Source organism: Psittacula echo (genome assembly GCF_963264785.1).
Source record: "Psittacula echo genome assembly, chromosome: 4".
In the NCBI taxonomy this organism is placed as follows: domain Eukaryota; kingdom Metazoa; phylum Chordata; class Aves; order Psittaciformes; family Psittacidae; genus Psittacula; species Psittacula echo.
Window position 1 is genome coordinate 121,598,473 of NC_137738.1, and position 20,801 is coordinate 121,619,273.

At 55.1% G+C, this 20,801-nt stretch overlaps 1 protein-coding gene across 1 annotated transcript; it reads left to right on the top strand.

Moving 5' to 3' along the window:
- Nucleotides 1-4,619: 4,619 nt before the first annotated feature.
- FOXA2 (forkhead box A2) lies at nt 4,620-6,525 on the top strand (the record flags this gene model as incomplete). Its single annotated transcript, XM_080616356.1, has 2 exons — nt 4,620-4,706; nt 5,263-6,525. 2 exons carry the CDS (start codon nt 4,620-4,622, stop codon nt 6,523-6,525), a joined length of 1,350 nt encoding a protein of 449 aa, XP_080472482.1.
- Nucleotides 6,526-20,801: the final 14,276 nt, after the last annotated feature.

Below are 20,801 nucleotides of genomic sequence, written 5' to 3' on the forward strand. Positions count from 1 at the left end.
GGAGGGGGTTTTGCCCACACCCGTGTCCTACACGGTGGTGGATGCCCAGTGCCAGCAGCCCCGGTGCCCATCGCAGCATCCCTGGGTGCCATGGACCAGGGAGGTCCCCACTTTGGGCTGTCCTTGCCCATTATCAAATGCCCTCAGGTTTCCCAGTTGCCTCTCAGGAGCTCATTGTCCCCATTCATAGCGGTGCCACCACTCCCTGAGCATCGCAGTGATGCCGGTGGGCAGGGGGGGTCCTCCTGTCCTCAGAGACAGGACAATAATGGAACTTTATTTCCTCTCCCCAGCACATTCTTCAGGCACTTCCAGGGTTTTATTTTACCCTGTGGTGCCAACCGCTGATTCCAGTGACTGGTTACCTTCAACTGGCACATTGAATAATTACAGAGTGGGGAGGAAGGTTAAAATAGCACCTGGAGGACTGAAGATGCCAGAAATAGGGATGCCAGCCATGTCCCGACCAGCCGGATCCTTGGCGATAACTGGGAATGAAGTGAGTTTGTGATGGGGTACCTGAGAACCTGGGAATATCATTCCAGTGTTAAGAGACATATTTTGAGCAAGCTGCTCTAGTGGAAGGTGTTCCTGCCCTTGCAAGGGTTGGAATTGGATGAGCTTTAAGGTCCCTTCAACCCAACCAATTCCCGGGTTCTATGATATCCTTGGGCTCAGATCAGATATCAAAAATGACCAAAATTCTGTGCATTCCTGGTTCTTCTTTGTTAGACTTGTTAAAGCCTTGGAAAATATTTTCATGGATTAAGAAGCCCCATTAAATGTAGAATCTAATTAGGAGAGAACTTGAGTTCTTCAAATAGTTAAGTCAACATTACACGGTGTAATTGTGGTAATTCCCGCCGGTGCCGCAGCTGACGATGCCTGTTTTCATGTGTAGGTGACTCCATGGATGGGGAAAAAGCAATTCCCACCATGGAATTCCACTTATTTCAGTGGTTCCCATCTAAATCCTTGAATGACGAATAAAGGATCCCACCTGAATCCTTCAATGAGCTAAGGATATTGTTTCCTGACGTGCCCCCATAGAAATGATGGAAGCACCCTCTGGAGCAGGATTGCCCAGCTAATCCTGAATGTGACCTTGGGATTGGGCCATGCTGGAGAGCCAGGCACTGCCATGGGGCTACCTTGAGGGCTTTGATGAGGATGCTCAACCTCTCTCCAGTATATTTCCCCAGTTCAGAAATGGGAATCATCATCCTCATCCTCCTCCTCTTCCTCCAATTGTCTGTTCTGCTTGTTTGAGCGAAGGCTCCTGGAGATGTTCCCAGCCCAGCGGAGCCTCTTGGCCTTAAAATCACAGAACCAACAAGGTTGGAAATGACCTTTAAGATAATCAAGTCCAACCTTTACCCCCAGACTACAAAGGCCACCACTAAACCATGTCACAAAGAGCATCTTCCAGGGATCCTAAGGGGACGAACTGGGAATAAAGGCAGCAAGAGGGAATACTAGTGGCAGTGGGTGGCACAGGGACGATGGCAGTTCCCAGACCCCACCTTCACCCTTCCCTCTGAAGGAAGCCAACAAGAAACCTGGAGAGGGGCTTTGGACAAGGGCCTGTAGGGACAGGCCAAGGGGAATGGCTTGAACCTGCCAGAACAGGGGAGACTGAGCTGAGCTCTTAGGCAGAAGCTCTTCCCTGTGAGGGTGCTGAGGCGCTGGCCCAGGGTGCCCAGAGAAGCTGTGGCTGCCCCATCCCTGGCAGTGTTCAAGGCCAGGTTGGACACAGGGGCTTGGAGCAAGCTGCTCCAGTGGAAGGTGTCCCTGCCCGTGGCAGAGGTTGGAGCTGGAGGAGCTTTAAGGTCCCTTTCAATACAAACCTGTAACAGACAAGGGTGCAATAGCAGCCCAGGGAGGCAGAGCTGGATTTAAGTGTCAGGGCTGGAGGAACAACAGCAGGAACACCCTCTGTAACTGAGGAGCATCCTCAAGGGAACAATCTGGGTCAAAATCCAAGAGAACAGGACTCTCATGGAAGCAGCTCTCTTTTGCTGCTCCACAGCTTCCATTCCACACATGGGGGGGGGTGGTGGTGGTGGTGGTGGTGGTGGTGGTGGTGAGAGGTAGAAAAACCTCATCTTTAGTGGCAATAGAATTCAAAGTATTGCTGACCTGAGAGGGAAGTGGCACCTCATGAGGAGTGGTGTGAGACTGGGACCCATAGAGCACCCATAGAGCTCCGGGAGCATGTGCCACCTTATGCAGAGGTGCCAGACGGGGTTGGGGCATGGTTTTATTGCACACAGAAGTTCTCCCCATGGATTCTCTCCTTCTCCTGTGGAGCTCACTGGGAATTTCCATACCAAACCCAGCCATGCTGAAAGCACACGCTCACCTCGTGTCCAGAGGGGAAAATCGATGCTAAAGCCAACCACACCTCATCCTAAATGTCCAAAGTCAGCTGTGAGCAGGGAGCTGAGCGGGCAGGATCCCTGAACTGATGATCTCCATCATGTCCAGTAGCCACGTCGCTAATTTTATGGAATTCTCCTGGAATTCTGAGCTGTTTGTGCTTTGTGATGCTTCCAGGGAGCAAAAAGCTCTATGGAGATGCATTAGGTGGGGAGCCTGTCCTAAGGCAGAGCCAGGGTGAACCCGGGAGCCCCTTTCTGCTGCCACCCGGGGTGGGTGATTACAACCCCCCAGCACAGGCAGGGTGCTCCCATGGAGTGAGACCCCTGCCCCAGGGGATGCAGCCACCGGGGGTCCCCCGGGGTGTCCCCCGACAGCCCCCGACCCAGCGGACAGGCAGCAGGCGACAGGGGGCGCCCCGCCACCGCTGTTGGCCGTCGGGACCGGGGGGGACCCGCCGCTCCCACCCCGCTTTTGGGGTGTCCCCCCCCATCCCGGAGGAGACAGCCCCCCTCGGGTCATCCCCCATCCAACCCCCACGGCCCCTAAATACCGTCAGAAAAGGGCTGGGGTGGGAGGGAGGGAGGCGGGCTGCCGCTGTCGCCGCGGCTATCGCGATAGAAGCGTGCCCTCCTGGTTGGAAGCGGGGTTGGCGATGACTCCTGAGGGTGCTGGAGCCCTGGGAGGGAGCTGTAAGGTTCCTCAGAGGGCGGGAGGTGGAATCCTGCTCTGCGGTGGGTTTGGGTTAGGATCTAAGAATTATCGCGAGCCTCCGCGGATGGATGGGGCGGGTTCATCCCCCCTCTCGGGAGCGATAAATAAAAAAGATAAATAAGTGGGTGGATGAATGAATGAAAAAAACCCCAAACCCGGCGGTTTAGGGGGGGTTTAGGAGGTGGGTAGATATAGGTGGGGATCTAGGAAAGAGGCGAACCCGAATCCCCCGGGGGGGCGGCAGGGATGCTGCCGGGGAGGCACGGCCCCGGCCCGGGGCGGGTGGAGCAGGAGGAGGAGGAAGAGGAGGAGGTGGTGAAGGTGGAGGGGAGCCCTCGCTCCCTCCCGCAGGAGCAGGAGCCGCGCTCAGTCCCGCTCCGCCGGCCGGACCCCGCCGGGAGCCGAAGAGGCAGCAGCGCCGATGGGGCGGGCGGCGGAGCCGGGTGGGTTTTGGAGCCGGGTGGGTTTTGTCGTCCGTCCGTCTGTCTGTCCCTATTTCCTTCCTCCCTCCCTCCTGTCCTCTCTCCGAGGCTGTCGGGGGCTTTTCGGAGCGGCAGCGCTGCCCCCGACGGCGCCCACCGGGACCCCGCACCTCCCGGCCCGGCGCCGGGGGAGCCCCCGGGGCCCCCGACGGCGCTTCCCGCCGCGCCACCACCGCTCTTCCTCATCCTCCCCGCCCTCTCTGTTTGTTTTAGTTACGAATTTGTTGTAGGTACCTGAGCCGGAGCCCGGGGAAGAGCCAGAGCGGCGGCTGCCGGGCCCGCCGATGGGGCCGAGCCGGGGCACGGCCGGGCGGGCAGCGGCCTGAGCCCGGCGCAGGGGCTCCGCAGAGCACCGCGGGGAGGAAAGGTGCGTGGGGACGGGACAGGGGTGCTCCCGTCGGGGCTGCGGTGGGGGGGGGCGGCAGCTCCAGCAGGGGGTGCTGGGGGGGGGTCGGCTCCCTTCTGGGCTGCCCGGGGAAAAGGGGGCGGTTTGTGGAAATCAGTTCCCACAGGATCCCCCTGCAAAACCGGGGGGAAGCCGGGCCCGGGGGGGTTGTCCCGGCTCTGAGGGGTGCGGATAGGTGCGCGGGGGGCTGCGAAGGAGCCTCTCCCGCTTAGGTGTGAGCTGATTATTCAAATGGGCAGCCGAGGACCTGGGGATTGGAGGCTCGCCCGGCCGCTCCGTGCTATATCACTCGGGCACCCACGTCACTGCAGCACTTGTCCTCCTCTTCCTCCTCCTCCTCTTCTTCCTCCCTCCTCCCTCCTCCTCCTCCTCCTCCTCCTCCTCCGGCTCCTCCATCGCCTCCGGGCGACTCTTCGCCGCGAAGCGCTGCGAAAACCCACCCAAGGAGCAGCAGCGATTAAAAAACCAGCGCCAGCGCCGCTCGACACCCCCCCCCCCTTCCTCCCTCCCTCCTCTTCCTCCTCCTCCAGAGGCTCCGTCGGAGGGGAGGGAGGGCTGGGCGCTTTTTTTTCCCCCGGTTTTTTTTTTTGGGTTGCTCTCTGTCGTCGTTTGTTGTGGCTGTTAAATTTTAAACTGCCATGCACTCCACTTCCAGTATGCTGGGAGCGGTGAAAATGGAAGGCCATGAGCACACGGACTGGAGCAACTACTACGGGGAGCCCGAGGTAAGCAAAGGGAGACCGCGAATTGAGGGGGGGGGGGTGGTCCTGGGGTCCCCATCTCCGTGCCAGCGCCGGGACACGATTAACTTCGGCACCGAGGGCTGAGCGGGGCGCAGGCAGGGCACAGGCAGGGTGCAGGCAGGGTGGGGGCTGCCGTTCGCTATCTTCCCCCCTCCCGTTCCCTTCCCTCTCCTCCAGGTATTTCTCTTGCTCCCCTTCCCCTTGCTCCCAGTCCCGCTCCCAGGACGGAGCCGCCGGTCCTGCGGCCACCCCGTTCCGGTTCTGTTTTGTTTTATTTAATATATATTTGCTTTTCATTAACAAGAAAAACACCCACACACCCCCCCCCCCACCCGCCCTTCGGGATTTAACCCTTCCCGCCCCGCGGGGCACGGAACCCCGGCTCTGCGGACGCTCTCACCGGCAGCGCTACCGGCTGGGCTGGGCTGCGGGGTCCCCCCACTGCTCCCCGCTGCCAGTGTCCCCGGCAGGGCCACCCCGTCGTGTCCCGTTCCCCCCCCCCCAAATCTCCCTCCTCTCTCTTCGCTTGCCCCTGCAGAGTTATTCCTCGGTGAGCAACATGAACGCGGGGCTGGGCATGAACAGCATGAACACGTACATGACCATGTCGGCCATGAGCACCACGGCCAACATGACGGCCGCCACCTCTATGAACATGTCCTACGCCAACACGGGCATGAGCCCCTCGCTCACCGGCATGTCCCCGGGCACGGGGGCCATGCCTGGCATGGGCTCAGCCGGTGTGGCAGGGATGGGCACTCACCTGAGCCCCAGCATGAGCCCTATGGGTGGCCAAGCGGGTTCCATGAATGCCCTGGCCCCCTACACCAACATGAACTCCATGAGCCCCATCTACGGGCAGTCCAACCTCAACCGCTCACGGGACCCCAAGACCTACCGGCGCAGCTACACGCACGCCAAGCCACCCTACTCCTACATCTCCCTCATCACCATGGCCATCCAGCAGTCACCCAACAAGATGCTGACGCTGAGCGAGATCTACCAGTGGATCATGGACCTCTTCCCCTTCTACCGCCAGAACCAGCAGCGCTGGCAGAACAGCATCCGCCACTCGCTGTCCTTCAACGATTGCTTCCTCAAGGTGCCCCGCTCCCCGGACAAGCCGGGAAAAGGCTCCTTTTGGACGCTGCATCCCGATTCAGGCAACATGTTTGAGAACGGCTGCTACCTGCGCCGCCAGAAGCGCTTCAAGTGCGAGAAGCAGTTGGCCTCCAAGGACAGTGGTGGGGCGGGCGGTGGAGCGGGTGGTGGGGGCAAGAAGGGGCCCGGGCAGCCCCCAAGCCAGCCCCTGGGGGAAGGTAGCTCCTCGGGGGGCTCCGAGGGCTCTGCCGGTGCTGAGTCCCCGGCCAGCACCTCGCCGTGCCAGGACCACAAGCGAGCCCTGGCTGACTTGAAGGGGACACCAGGGCTGAGCCCCGGGGAGCCAGCGTCCTCACCGGCCCAGCACCTCCTGGCCCCCCCGCACGCCGGCCTGCCCCATGACGCCCATCTCAAGCCCGAGCACCACTACGCCTTCAACCACCCCTTCTCCATCAACAACCTGATGTCCTCCTCCGAGCAGCAGCACCACCACCCTCACCACCACCACCACCACCACCACAAAATGGACCTGAAGGCCTACGAGCAGGTGATGCACTACTCGGGCTACGCCTCGCCCATGCCCGGCAGCCTGGCCATGGGGCCCGTAACGAACAAAAACGCCTTAGAGTCCTCCCCTTTAGCCGGAGAGACTTCTTACTACCAAGGTGTGTATTCCCGGCCCATCATGAACTCCTCCTAAAAGGGGCGAGGGGAAAACCCACCCCCCCATCGAGGGGGGCAGCCCCCGGTACCCCCATGCAGCCCCTGGCAGAGCAGTGGACTATGAGCGCTCTCGAGCACGGTACATATGCATATATATATATCTATATATATTTTCTTTTTATTTCCTTTTCCGTTGGCTCCAGATGTTTGCATCCATCGGGAAACAACAGTCGTGTGTCTCGCAAGCATCTCGGGGGGTCACCCCCCAAAGCCACCCGTGCTGGGGTTGGGCTGCAATTCCCTTGTTTTCCCTTGGTTTTGGTGGGGAGGGAGGGGTTGGGGGCAAAGGGATTGGGAAAAGGGAGTTCTATTGGGCTTATTTTATTACTTTTCGTTGTCGTCGTCGCAAGGAGGTATAAATATATCTATTTTTTTGTGTGGAAGTGACGGGGAAGAAAAAAACCACAACGAAACACAAGCAAAACGAAACCCTCCTTCAGTGTGAAACCCATGCTAGTTTGGATTCCCAGGACCAAAAGTCTTGTAATATTGTAAAAAGGGGGAAAAGAGGGGTAAAAAAAAAAGGAAAAAAAAAAAGAAAAAAATGTGAAAAATGATAATAATAACAATAAAAAAAGTCAGGGTAGATCGTTGTAATTGAAGCAAACGCTTGATGTTACCGGGAGAGTAAACTACTTGGATCTGATTAATTTATCGTTTCTGTATGCTTTATTTATGGCTTAAAAATGTGTATTCTGGTAGCGACTAGCCAGATTTTCACAGAACTCTATTAAAGTGTTATTGGCGGTTTTTTTCCCCCTGCATCTCTGTTCCACCGGGATTCGCCCGCTTCTTCTTCACTGTCCTCCTCGGCCGGGCCGGGGTCCCACCGCCGCTCCGATGGCGCCGTGCCGTCCCGCTCCGCTCCCGACGGTTCCCCCCGGAGCAGCTCAACACGGGGAAAGGATGAGGAGGGATCGGGGAGCCGCTGCCCCCCGCAAAGAGCCCTTCGGCTCTGGGGGGGACCCCGTCGGGGCAGCTCCTCACCCCCGATGGCGGTGGGAATTGGGGGGACCCCTGGAACTTCGCGAAACCGGCGTCGGCAGACCGGGATGCTCTTTATTTGTCCTTCCCCTCCCGCTTCTCCCGGCCGCCCCATAGACACCCCCGGGTTATTTTCCATGTCTTTGCCCCCTCCCACTGCAACCTCCTGCCCGTCCTCCCAACCACTTGTTGTTTTCCCACGCGTTTACGGCACTCGTAGACATTGCTTTGCGAAATAACATTCAAATCCTTCTTAAAATTCCGCATTGTCCGCGGGAAGAGAAAAGGGGAGGGAAAAAAAAAGGAGGTGGGGAAGGGGGGGGGGGATGGAAAAAAAAACCCTTCCCCAAAAAAAAAAACAAAACAGGGATCCAGCCAGAAATCTGTCCGTCTCTATACGGGAAGGACACACACGTTGTGAACCAAGGCATGCAATGTGTTTCATTAGCACATAAAAGGCTCCCTCAGGGAAGAGCACGGGCGCGGGGGTGCCGCCGGTTGGGGCTCCGCGCCCCGCCGGTACCGGCCCCGGGATGCTCCACAAGCCGCTTCCCCCCAGTTCCCTTTATTTTTCCTTCCTTTTTCCCCTATCCTCTGGCCTGTTTCGGACTGAAACGCAACGAGGACTGGGGGCAGACAGGGAATAAAAGGAAATAGCCTCACTCTGAGCGTTCTTCCTTCTTCTCCCCAGCCCCTTCCCGGTGTTTTCCCCCCTCCTCGCCCTCCCTCAGCCCCGTTGCAACCGCTTCTACTCCCGGCGGTTTAAGCGACCGTGATCTGTGAATAAACAAAGTCAGTAAACAAAAAAGAAAGGGGGGGGGGAAAGAAAGAAAAGGGGGGGGGGGGGGGAATCTAGATCCAAATTCCAGGAGGGTAAACTTTCAACACCACGTCATACTTCAGCAAATTTACACAGATATTATATTGCGTCCCTTTCCTTCCTTCCCCCACCCCCCCGTGCTCCTTTCGAGCCATTGTGCTTAACTGAATTTTATAAAGCTGATCGATATCTTGGTAAAATATTCATTTTTAAACTAGCGGGCAGCGAAATCTTTGCTTTGTGCTAAAGTCAACACCAGCACAGTTTCGGCTCCCATAAATGCCGGGATGCTCCCAGCTCCCGCAGAGCCGGGCCGGCGGCCGGGGCGCAGGTAGGTGACGCCCGCCGTTCCTTCCCTTTCCTCTCCTTCGGGTCCATCCTCCTCCTCCTCCTCTTCCTCCTCCCCGGCTCGTTGGAGCGGCGGGACAGGATGAATCCTCCCCGCGGGTTCTGGGGGGTCCCATCCCCGCTGCCTCCCTTCTCCCGGCTGTTTTGGGGGGGAAAGCGCGGACAGGAGAGACAAGGGAGGGTCCGGGGCTGTTTCTGCCCTGTTCAACACCAAATCTCGGTGCTACGGGGTGGGAAACCTTGTGGCGGGGTCGGCGGCGGGTCGGAGACGTGCGACCGGACCCTTGCTTGGTTTATTATTTATCTTTATTTATTTACTATTATTATGAATTGTATTAATTTAAACACCAACCCCCCTTCGACTTTTTCACTCCGTGGCATTCTGTGGTTCCGGGCTGGGAGTCACCACGGCCGTGTGATTCCTCCCATGTCAGCGGCCAAAGCGCCGTCACCGCGGGCCCGGCCCCGCTTCCTGGCAACAAAATACAGGCAAAACCCTAAATATTTCCTCGATATAAGGAAAAACCCGGGAGTTTCGCCGGGATCCCATTCCCGGGGCTCTCCCGCTCCCCAACGGACACGGACACGAGTGGCACAGCCCACGGTGGGAAGATGCGGGGCGGAGGATGGCGGGATGCTTCCCGCGGGGGGTGTAGGGCCCGGGATGGGAGGTCCGGGGGCCGGTCTTAGTGAGGGCCGGAGCGAGTGGGTCCATGTCCGTGTCCCCGTCCCCGCGCCGCCGTGGCGGGTCACATCCCGCCGGTAAGAGCCGCTCGGCAACTAATGGGCTCTCAATAATTCATAACAGCCCGGCCGGCTCGTAATGCAGCACTGCGCGCTCGCCAATTACTTGTCATTAAAGGCCTGTCGCCCCTGCAGGGAGGGGGACGCGAGTGGGATGAAGGGCTCGGTCCTGCGGCCACCTCGGAGCATCCCTCCGGGGGGAGCCGAATCACAGCCCCGTACCCCGCACCGGGGCCGGGCAGTGTCCCCCGATCCCTGCAGGGGAATGGGGGGGTCACTGCTTTTTGCCAGCTATCCCCCGCTATTTTTCCTCCTCTCCCTGCAGCCGGGTACCCGCAGCTCCTTTAGCCCCCCCTTTCTCGGGTCTCATTTCTCCTGTTAACAGCGGGGCTGAGCGCTCGGCTCCCTTTCGGTCGTTAATTCCCCCCAAATCCAGTTTCATTTTGCAGGGGGACCCAGGGGCAGCATTGGCGTTGGTGAGGTCTGAGCTGGATTGGGCCGGGGAGGGGGGGGAAGCAGTCTGAGCCCACAAATCAGCCCCTATCCGTCCTTTAATGCATATATATATGCATTTATATATATAAATACATATATATGTGGGGTTTATTATTTTTCCTGACTTGCCATTCACCGGGAGGGGGGAAAAACACTTACTAATTGCTCGCCCCCCCAGTGTCATGCAGCGATGGCCATGGAAGCACAAAGAAGGTGGCACAGCTCGGGTGGGGAGGGTTAAGAAGGGCTCGCTGCCCGCTCCCAAAGCTGCCCCCTCGGCGGGACAACTGCGGGATAAATGCGGGATAACTGCGGGATCAGTGCGGGATAACTCTCCGCTGCCTGCCCTGCCCATGGATTGTGGGCAAAAAGTGCGTTTATTGATGATCTTTTAAAACCCAACTCAACCCGGGACCGGACAACTCGGGGGTGAGATGAGTCTAATTATTGCTGGTTCTAAAAAGAGCTGGAACACCCAAGTAGGGCTTAACTCGTCTCCTGGGAAACTGATGGAGACCTATTTTACAAGCTGTAATTCTGCTTTAGACTATTGCAGGCTAAAGGCAGTTCACACTGTCCTCTTTCTTCTAGAAATAGTCCTAATCCTGTATTTCGGCCGGGTAAAGTCCGCTTCTGCTCTGCACTAGATTAATCCAGAAACCACATAAAGCCAGGTAGGGAAGAGGATGGAAAAGGGGAAGAGTAAAAAAATAACCCCAAACCCATTCGGAGTTTGTTCCCTCTGCCCTGTCTAACCTTCAAAAGAGTAAATATTAAAGGATGATGCGGACTCTGCCGGCTCCTTATTTACGGGGCAGCTTCGTGGCCAGCGGAGCTAAACCCGGTCGGCGGGGCCGCTTTAGGGAGGAGAAGGATTTCGGGGTTCTTTTATTCCCTTCTCTCTCGTTGAGGTCGTTTTTCAGGCTCAGGCGAGCGAAATACTCCTCCTTTCCCGATGGAGCCTGGGGGGGGGGAGCGGGGAATTTGGTAGGTGGTTATTTTTATTGGGGAAAAAAGAAAAGAAAGAAAAGCAAAATAAATCAAAGCAAAATAAAAGAAAAAAAAAAAAGTAAAACAAACCAAAGCGAACTAAAACAAAGCAAGAACAAAAACAGGAAAAAAAAAAAAAAAGGAAGGAAAATAAAACCCAAACGAACTCGCTCGCAGCCACCTTCGGGCACCGCGATCCGTTTTCCCCCCATTCACGGAGCGCTGGAGCCCGGGGTCGGGCACAGGCGCTGCAGAATCCCCCCGGTAACCCCGGGATTCGGCTTTAAACCACTGGGCAGGGTTGTTTTTTGCCGGTCGGATACGGACCCCCTCAAGCCCGAGCCCAGGGCAGGGGGAGATGCCCCAGAGGGTGCGAACGGGGTCCGAGGGATAGGAAAAGCTGCATCGAGCCCGTGATGTTGTTTCGGGCGGGTCAAGGGACGGAGAGATGGAGGGATGCAGGCATGGAGGGAGTGATGGAGGGATGCAGGGATAGATGCAGGGATGCAAGGATGCAGGGGTAGATGTAGGGATGGGTGGAGGGAAGGATGCAGGGATGGATGCAGGAATGAATGGAAAGATGCAGAGACGTACGGGTGGATGGAGGGATAGATTAAAAGATAGAGGGATAGAGAGATGGAAAGATAGAAGGATGGATGGAGGGACAGAGGGATGCAGGGATGGATGTAGGATGGGTGGGTGGATGGATAGAAGGATGGATGGAGGGATAGATGGATGCAGGGATGTATGTAGGATGGGTGGATGGATGGATGGATGGATGGATGGATGGATGGATGAATGGCAGTTTTAACGGAAGATGGATGGAAAGACGGACAGGTTCTGCCTCCCCAGGCCGCAGGGCTCTTGGTGGGAAGAGTTGCTGGGGGGTTTGATAGCGACACGGGAAGCGCTAAGGAACGAAACGGGCCACAAACGGGCCGGGAGGGCGGTGAGGAGCAAGGGCTATGCTGCGGTGGGGGGTCCGGGTCTGTTTGCGGGGCAGCCGCGCGTGAAATTGCGTGTAAAAAAATCATAAAAACGGAAAAAAAAAACTTTATAAAACCTACTCACGGCGCCGAGGCAGCTGCCGGGGGGGGGGGGGGGGGGCGGAGGGGGCGGCTGTGGAGCGGGGTCGGGGAGGGGGGCTCCGGTCCCCCCATTCCGCCGTCCGAAGGGGTTTGTGGTTGCACACGCGTGTGCAGGGCCACGTCCGTGCATCCCGCCACGGCCCCCGCGCTCTTTCGTTTCATTGCTCTGCCTTCCCTTTCCTTTTCCCCTTTCTTTCCTCTTTTCCCATTTCTCCATTGCTTTCCTTTCCCTTCCCTTTCTTTTCGTTTCTTTGCCTTTCTTTTTTTCCCTTTTTCCTTTCTTTCCTTTAAATTTCTTCCCTTTTTCCCCTATTCCTTTTCCTTACTTTGCCTTTCTTTCCGCTTTTCAGTTTCTTTCCCTTTTCCCCTTTCTTTCAATTTCTTTCATTTTCTTCCATTTCTTTCGTTTTCCTCATCCTTTACCCCATTTTTCTCCCTTTTTCGTTTATTCCCGTCCCCAGATTTTTTTCCTTTTCCCCCTTTCTTTAAATTCCTTTCGCTTTTCCCTTCTTTCCCTTTCCCTATTCTTTCCCTTTTCCAAATTTATTTCCCTTTTTTTCTTTAATCCAGTTTCTTTCTATTTTTCCTTTATTTACCTTTTCCCCCTTCTTTTCTTTTTCCTGTTCTTTTTTTTTTTTCACTTTCCCCCCTTTTCTCCCATTCTTTCCTTTTCCACTCCCTTCTTTCATTTCCCCCTTTCTTTCATTCCATTCTTTTCTTTCATTCCATTCTTTTCTTTCCCTCTTTATTTCCTTTTCTTTCACTTTTCCCGTTCTTTCCCTTTTTTCAGTTTCTTCCTCTTTTTCCCCTTTCTTTAATTTTCCCTCCCTTGTTTCATTCCGCCCTTTTCTTTCCCATTTTCCCGTTCTTTCCCCCCTCCATGCTCACACCTCACCCTCACATCCCACCTTTTCCCACTCTACCCTTTCCCACCCCCCAGAGCCCCTTTCCAGAGGAGAGGAGTCGTTTCCCTGGCAGTGCAAAACGCAGCCAGGTGAGGCAGCCCCGATGCCACTTGGATGGGCACCGGGGGAGCACCGCGGCAGCGGGTCCCTCCTCCTGCTCCCCACTGGCCACGGGCTCCTTGTTTCAATAAACCACGGGGCAGGAAAGCCCCTGACACATCACTCGCTGCAGATAACACGGATTTCTGCACCAGGGAGAGCTCCACCTGCCCAAACTGCCCACCATCTATGCCAGCGTGCAAGGCCAGAGCAAGGTGCTCTCCCTGTGGCTTCCGGCTGGTTTTGCCTCACACCAGCAGTAAAAAGAATGATCCTCATCTCTCCACGGCTGGAAAACAGTTACAAACAGCACGGGGGAGTGGAATGCAGTGATTTTACTTCCTACGCTGTATTGAAGGCATCGAGATTGACGGATTTTGGAGACCCTGAAATGTTTTGTGTGTCACTGTCAGCAGCGGGGCTTCACCATCTGCATGCACTTACCCCCCCCCCCCCCCATTTGTTGTGATAATGGCACAAGAAATCAGTGTCGAGGGGAGCTGGGGCAAACTTCTGGGCTCACACTGAGCGTGCTGCTACCGTGTACAGATCCCTTATTAAAGCCACAGATTCCCATCTCCGATTGCCTCTTTGTGTCTGTACTTGTGTGTGATACCTGTGTCATGCTCCAGCAATTCCTGATGGGAATGGGGAGAAGCATTATCCCAGCCTGAGAAGGTGCTCTGCTGGGATGGAGCCTTTTAGGCTTCAGGGAAGTGAGTAGGGGGGGAGCATAAATCATAACAGCACCTTGAGAAAGTTGAGGAGTTAATGGATTTGTGGGGCTTTTTGGGGGATGCACGGTGGTGCTGTGCTGAAAGAGAGCTCGGGAAGGGCTTTGGAGGGGAAAGCAACCATAAAATATCCCCAAAATGATGATTAACCCCCTTCCTATGCCAAAGCTTTTCTACTACGCCCCACCATGGAGCTCCCCTCTGTTCCTCTGCATCCCTCATTGTATTCAATGTATTTCTATCCCTGGCGTCCAGCAAATGGGTGTCCCATGGGAAGGGATGGATGTATGGATGCGTGATCCTGGTGCATCACCTCTGAGCTGGCAGCCTGGGAGATGGGGACACAAGGCCAATGGCCCCGGGGGGATGCAGTGGGACGGGGGCAGAAGGTGGGTTTAATTTCAGGAGGGGTTGCCAGGACTTTCTGTCACCCCTGGGCCCAATCTGAGGCATCATTTGCAAACTAATAAAATTGCTGCAGATGTTGAGCCAACAGCAGAGCGTGTTCCTTGGGAGCATCCTGACAAGCTCCGGCTTGGAAAGTCATCAGCGTGCCCTGGTTTTCTCTTTGTTTCATCTCCTTTCCCACCCTCCTCCCCAGTTGCTTCCCTCTTATCTGGATTTTTAGGGGGACAAGACGGAAAAATAAGGCTGGAAAGGACCTTCTGCATATGGAAAGGTAAAAATCTGATGTCTGACCTGGAGGAAAGCCCATATCCAACCCCACAGTGCATCTGCCAGAGCCAGGAGGTGTGGAGAGACCCTCAAAGACATAAACCCCGCAGGAGGCAGGTGCTGCCCTGGCTGTGGGGCTGTGGAGTGCTCGAGGATGCGAGGAGGAGGGATACATCAGGCAGGAAAGGAGCTGGGTTTCAGCAGCATAAGAACCCTCTGTGCCCAGGAGGGGTTGTATCTGCTGAAGAGCCTCTTAACCCTCTCTGTATCGTGTTACTAAAGGGGAAAAAAGGAATCACGAGGAGTTCCTGCCTCTTCACCTAACCGTAAAAGAAGAGAGGATGCTATTCCCCAGCTTTCCAAGGTGTTGGGATCCATGAAACCAGATGAGCTTTGTCGTGGCCAAAAGCCAAGCACCAGCCAGGTCCTGGGAGAGGGGAGGGGAATGGATGGGTGAAAAGAGGAGACATCCAAGCTGTGGTGACAGGACAGGGCACTTGCTCCAGGCTGGTGAGGCTCTGGGTTATACGAGTGCAGGGTAGGTATTTTATCTGCTGGTTTCACTGGGATGCTGAGGCTGCTGGAGCCAAATCTGTGCTTGCTGATGCAGCTTGAAAAGATTTGGGAGCATTTTCCTTGTTCTGCGCTATGTCCTCAGCTCCCACATTCCCAAAACGTTACTCTGGTTTCTGCGTTAACCCAGTTTAGTAGAGCTGATCCCCATCCAACAGCACTGCTCTTCTCTCAGATGAAACTGGGGATATTTTGGGTCAGGGATGGCTTCTGCTGGGACAAAACAAGGACAAGGCATCTATGTGTCAGCGGCTGATGTGATAGGATGGTACCTCCGTCTGCAGGCAAGGCAGGAGGAATGAACAAGGGGCTGGGACATGGCAGGTTTTGGGATGCAGCAGGGCTTGGGATGTGGAAGGGTTTAGGATGTGGTGGGGTTTGGGGTGCAGGAGGGTTTGGGGTTTCAGGGCTCCCTGGGTTTGCAGGGACCTGTTCCCCCTCCACTGTCTCTGCTGCATCCCTGTTCTTCTTCTCCACCCTGCGAAGGTCTGGGAGCTTGGCTGGGCTCTGCCCTGAGGTCCTGCCTGCACTGAGGATGCTCCGGGTTGTGCTGCCCAGGAGCCGGGCAGGGTCCAGGGATGGGTCCTGCTCCCACAGGGAGCAAAGGCAGAGCTGACATATTTCCCCGAGTTACTTATTAACCACTGTTCATTTGACAGGATCAATATTTCAAGCGAGGGAGTAAACACTTAAGAAGCACCACTCTGCCCGGCTCTCCTTCCCTCACAATATGATTTATTCCCTAAAACGCATCTGCCTGGGAAGGAGGCAGCGCCCGGAGCCGGCGGCTTTTATCCGTGGGATATGCAAAGCACATTTATTTCGTCTTTTATCTCTCATATTGCATGTTGATCCCATACATATAGATTGATTTTGTTCAGGTAGATAATGAAAAGTCAAGTGGAAAATTTACACAAAGGCACTCAGGATCTCGACTTTCTATTGGTATATAAATTGGTTTATTACTTCATTCCCTTAAACAGGGACTTTCACACTGGGGAACCCTTTAGAATGTATCGTGTTTAAACACAAAGCCGTTTACCTTGCATGTGCTTTTTGTTTTTTTCCCACCACTAATTTCCTCGCCACTTTGGTTAATTACCAAAGATATTCGTGTTTAAACAAGGGCTCGCTCCTTCTCCATCCCTCCAGCAATTCATCTCCCTCCTCTCCTTCCCGACCCCCGAAAACTCCTGGCGGGAGGATTCCGAGCCTCCGGCTGACATGTTGAGCACCGGGGGCTGACAATACCTCGGGAGCTGTTAGCAATTCCCTATAAGCAGCTTTCATTTCGCCACCCTCACCCGGCGTCAGGCGCCGCGGCGGCGGTTAATAGAGGGCACTGGATGTGAGAGCACAGCTTGGAACAAACCCCCCCCAAAAAACCCTAAAGGAAACATTATTAATAAACATCTTCTGGACATTTGGTGGCGGGTATAGGCTGCTCCAGCTTAAAGCAATTAATTCAGGATACTGACATAAACTCTCCAGCTCTTTGACAGCTTGGAGCTGAAATAAAAATGCTAGTTCTCCAGGGAAAAGGAGAGGATAGTTGGCTCTTTTCTGGACTGTTTGCTTATAGGCCCAGAGAGCAATCTTCCTCGCAGAATGAAATGCAAGGACACAAACAATGTACCAGGGAGAGAATAGGAGATGGGAATGAACAGTTTGAACTATTTGCTCAGCAGAAGGGCAGCCACAATGCTCGGCCAATGGCTTTCCCATGCATCAACCCGGCTTCTTAGCCCCTTTTGTTGTTCAGCCTCTTCCTCCAGCCAGATAAGAGCACAGCTGCGGCGGCGCGGCTAAGTCAGGCCTTCGACTTATTCACCCAAATCTCATCTTCCCTTTCCTCTATGTCCCCCTGTGGGACACCCTCTCTGGTGCATCCCGTGGGTCTCCCTTCTCCCATCAGGTCACACCGGGCTGGATGCGAAGCCAAGGCACCGGTGGTGCACATCTTGCCTTGCGCGTGCCCCTTGCCGTCACACACATGCAAGCACGTCTTTGGTCACAGCAAGCTGCCCCAGCTGCAGAAGCTCCATGCTCTAAAGGTAAAGGCTGCAGCCATCATGAGCTGGCGGTTCAGAACTGCAACATGCAGCATTTTCCATCCCTTGAAGGCTCTGAGTGGTTTACAAACACAAGCACACCTCGTCCTCACAGTGCAGTGGTGGGATCTATCTCCTACCACTTGCATGGGAGCGATGGCAAGCACTGACGGCAATACCCTTGCAGGGGCAGGTCCTCCCAGCCACCTCCATCCTTTCCCTTCCCTCCCCACACCCCGCCTTGTCCCTGAAGATCACCCTCCCTCCTCTAATCCACCCAGGCCACCACTCGCTTTGCTTTACCGCTGCCGAGCGGGACGATGCTGTAATTCAACCAAATCGGCAGCAAGGTCGGACACCGCGGCGCTGATGCCGATGGGGATGCTGCTGCTATTTTTGCTCTTTGTCCTACCCCGGGCTGTTGGTTTTGGGAGCTGGGCTGTGCCTCGGCGTCCTCTTGTGAGGAGGTTTATTTAGCTTGAATGGGTTTTGTGAGGTGAAAAGGCAAAACACCGAGGACTAAAGAAAACGCTGAGCTCAGAGGCAGCGTTTGTAGGAGCACACCTGCAGGAAACACCGGGTTTAAACACTGCTGCTGTCACCGAAAGCTGAGGAACCGGCAGGGCTTTTGCTGTTTTGTTGTCTTGTTTTCCCCCCTTCTTCCCTGGTGGGTGGTCAGGAGGATGGGCTGAAAAGCAGGAGGGCTCCTATTGTCTCTGTGCTGCTTTAAGAGCTGACCCCACGTGTTCCTGAAGCTGCTGAGCACCTGGCTGCAGCACCCAATGAGCCCTGCCGTGATGGCACAGACCCATGTGAGCAAATGGGAACCCTGCAGAGGTGCCTGGCCATGTACTCCCCAGAGAAAAGAGCTTTTATGGCTTCTTTATGGCAGTATTTTTATGTCCAAGTGGTATCTTATGGGATACTCTTATTTAATTGTATTTGCTTTTCAACCTGCTCTAGTGGAAGGTGGCCCTGCCTGTAGCAGGGGATTTGACCTGGATGAGCTTTGAGGTTCCTTCCAACCCAACCCATTCCATGATTCATAGAATATCTCCAGTTGGAAGGGACCCATGAGGATCATCCGGTTTGATTTCCATTCCGCAGGCACAGGGCTAAAAGAAAACTGATACTGGTATCCATTTTAGGGTTGACCATTTCACCATCACCTTGAGCCTTGTGCCTGTCAACTGTGAAGCAACCTCTAAACCTCTAAAATGGACCAACCTGCCAAACCCAAGGCAAGAAGCATGATCAGCAGGTTGAAGGACGTGATCCTGTCCCTCTGCTCTGCTCCTGTGAGACCCCACTTGCAGCACTGTGTGCAGTGCTGGGGTCCTCAGCATAAGGACATGGAGCTGTTGGAACAAGTCCAGAGGAGGCCACGAGGATGATCAGGGGCTGGAGCACCTCCTGTATGGAGACAGGCTGAGAAAGTTGGGGCAGTTCAGCCTGGAGAAGAGAAGCTGCGTGGAGACCTCAGAGCAGCTTCCAGTGTCTGAAGGGGGCCTACAAGGATGCTGGAGAGGGGCTCTGCATCAGGGACTGGAGTGACAGGACAAGGGGTGATGGGTTCAAACTGAAACAGGGGAAGTTCAGGTTGGAGACAAGGCAGAAGCTCTTCCCTGTGAGGGTGCTGAGGCGCTGGCCCAGGGTGCCCAGAGAAGCTGTGGCTGCCCCATCCCTGGCAGTGCTCAAGGCCAGGTTGGACACAGGGGCTTGGAGCAAGCTGCTCCAGTGGAAGGGGTCCCTGCCCGTGGCAGGGGTTGGAGCTGGAGGAGCTTTAAGGTCCCTTCCAACCCAAACCATTCCATGATCTGAAGGGTGAGGAATGAACCCAGAGGCTCAGCCCTCCAATCAGCCAAGCAGAGTAATCCCAGCGGATCACCCAGCTCGGGGCATCAATCTGCTCCCGGCCCAGATGGGTTAATTAATGAGACATTAAAGAGGCGGAATGACACTTCCCACCACTCACTTAGGGTGCTAATTTCCAGACCACTCCGCCATAGACAAAGAGAAGGCGCAGTTAGTGCAGAGTAATTTGTGCTCTGTTCCCGGCGAATGAATTTAGGGGAGCAAATATAGTTATGCAGAATTTAAATTAAAGTTGACACTAATGTAAATACAGCAATGCAACTGCATGTTGAAGAAAAGTGATGAGGCTACGGTTTTAATCAGGTCCTTTTAACTCAGGTGGCATTTTAAATCCTTGCCATTTAAATTGGATAAAAGCCGTAAGCGGGGAGAAGGAGCAACAGAAAGTCTGTGGGATTGGCTGCGCAGCGGGGATGGGATCTGCTCCAGCTCCTTCCCGAGGGATGCCCTGGGTGCAGGAGAGGTACCTGGGCTCAAGGGAGTTGTGCAGCTGTGTGGAGGGGAGATCCACAGCAGGGTAGTGACTAAAACCCTGTGCTTGGCTCAGGAGGCTCCTCACCTGGGGAGGGACAGGGAGAGCATCCCCATGGCCCATCTGCAGACTTCCCAACCTGGCCAGACCCTGTTCTGAAACACAAGAGCTCTCTGACCCTCCTACATCCCTTGCATTGACATTCCATGGCAGCACAGGCACTTCCCACACACATCCAGGTTATCCAAAACATGACATAAACCCGACCAGCAAACCCCAGAGCATCTCTAACCCTCCTGCATCCCTTGCCTTGCCATTCCATGGCACACAGGTCCTCCCAGCCTGTGCACAGGTCATCCCAAATATGACGTAGACCCAACCAGCAAACCCCAGAGCATCTCTAACCCTCCTAAACCCCTTGCCCTGACATTCCATAATAGCACTATGGTGCTCCTCACCCGTGTCCAGGTCATCCAAAACATGACATAAGCCCAAGCAGCAAACCCCAGAGTACCTCTAACTGGAGCCAGTGCTACTCATCTCCACCTTGTGTGCTTGTGCAGCACAAATTTGGGGGGGGGGGTGTGTCTGCCCAACTTCCCCACCACTTTTGAAGGTTCTGCTTCCAGCCCCAGTCACAGACTTGGGGCTTTGGGGGAAAAAATAAAGAAGAAAAATAGAAAGGAATTAAAAAGCAAAGAGAAGAGGAAAGAGCGGAGCCCGATTCATCTACTTCAAAGCAGAGTGATCCCGAACAGGAGCATGGGTGCTCCGCAATAACAATAGGCATTAACTGCAACACACGGGAGCTACTTAACAAGAGCTTTGTAACCTGGCAAGACCCACAGTCATTTCTGTTACAGTTACTGGAACAATATATCTGGCAATTGAATTCTTCTGTCTTTTCTTTCCTTTCCAAGCGAATAGAATGCCCCTGGCAGGAGCTCGCTGCCAGCACGGCTTTGCTGCCCGTGTCTCTGCCACCAGATAAGGTGCCTTGGCATGAGGAACCCGAGCCGTGCCAGGGCTTGTGTAGCCACCAAACCGGGGTGGCTGTGTCCCGGTGGGCTGCTGGGATCATCTCTGTGCCCATGGACCCCTCACCAGGGCTGGGGACAGGCTTTGCAGAGCTACAAAGCTGGGGCTTGATGCTGCTTGCCTCGGATCATCTTGCTCCTGGAGGGCTGGTTCCTGGGCTTGGGCAGCCCCTGCAGTTGCAATGGCGGTGTGTGGGGGGGAAACCAGAGGGAGAAGCGAGCTGTGATGAAGAGGAAATACTGAAATGGCATCAGCTGTTCTTCACATCAAGACATCCCATGCATCCTGCTTGCAGATGGTGCTGGGACAGGGCCAGAGTAAGAAGGTACTGATTTGCCTCCCCGTATTATCCCCAGGAATCA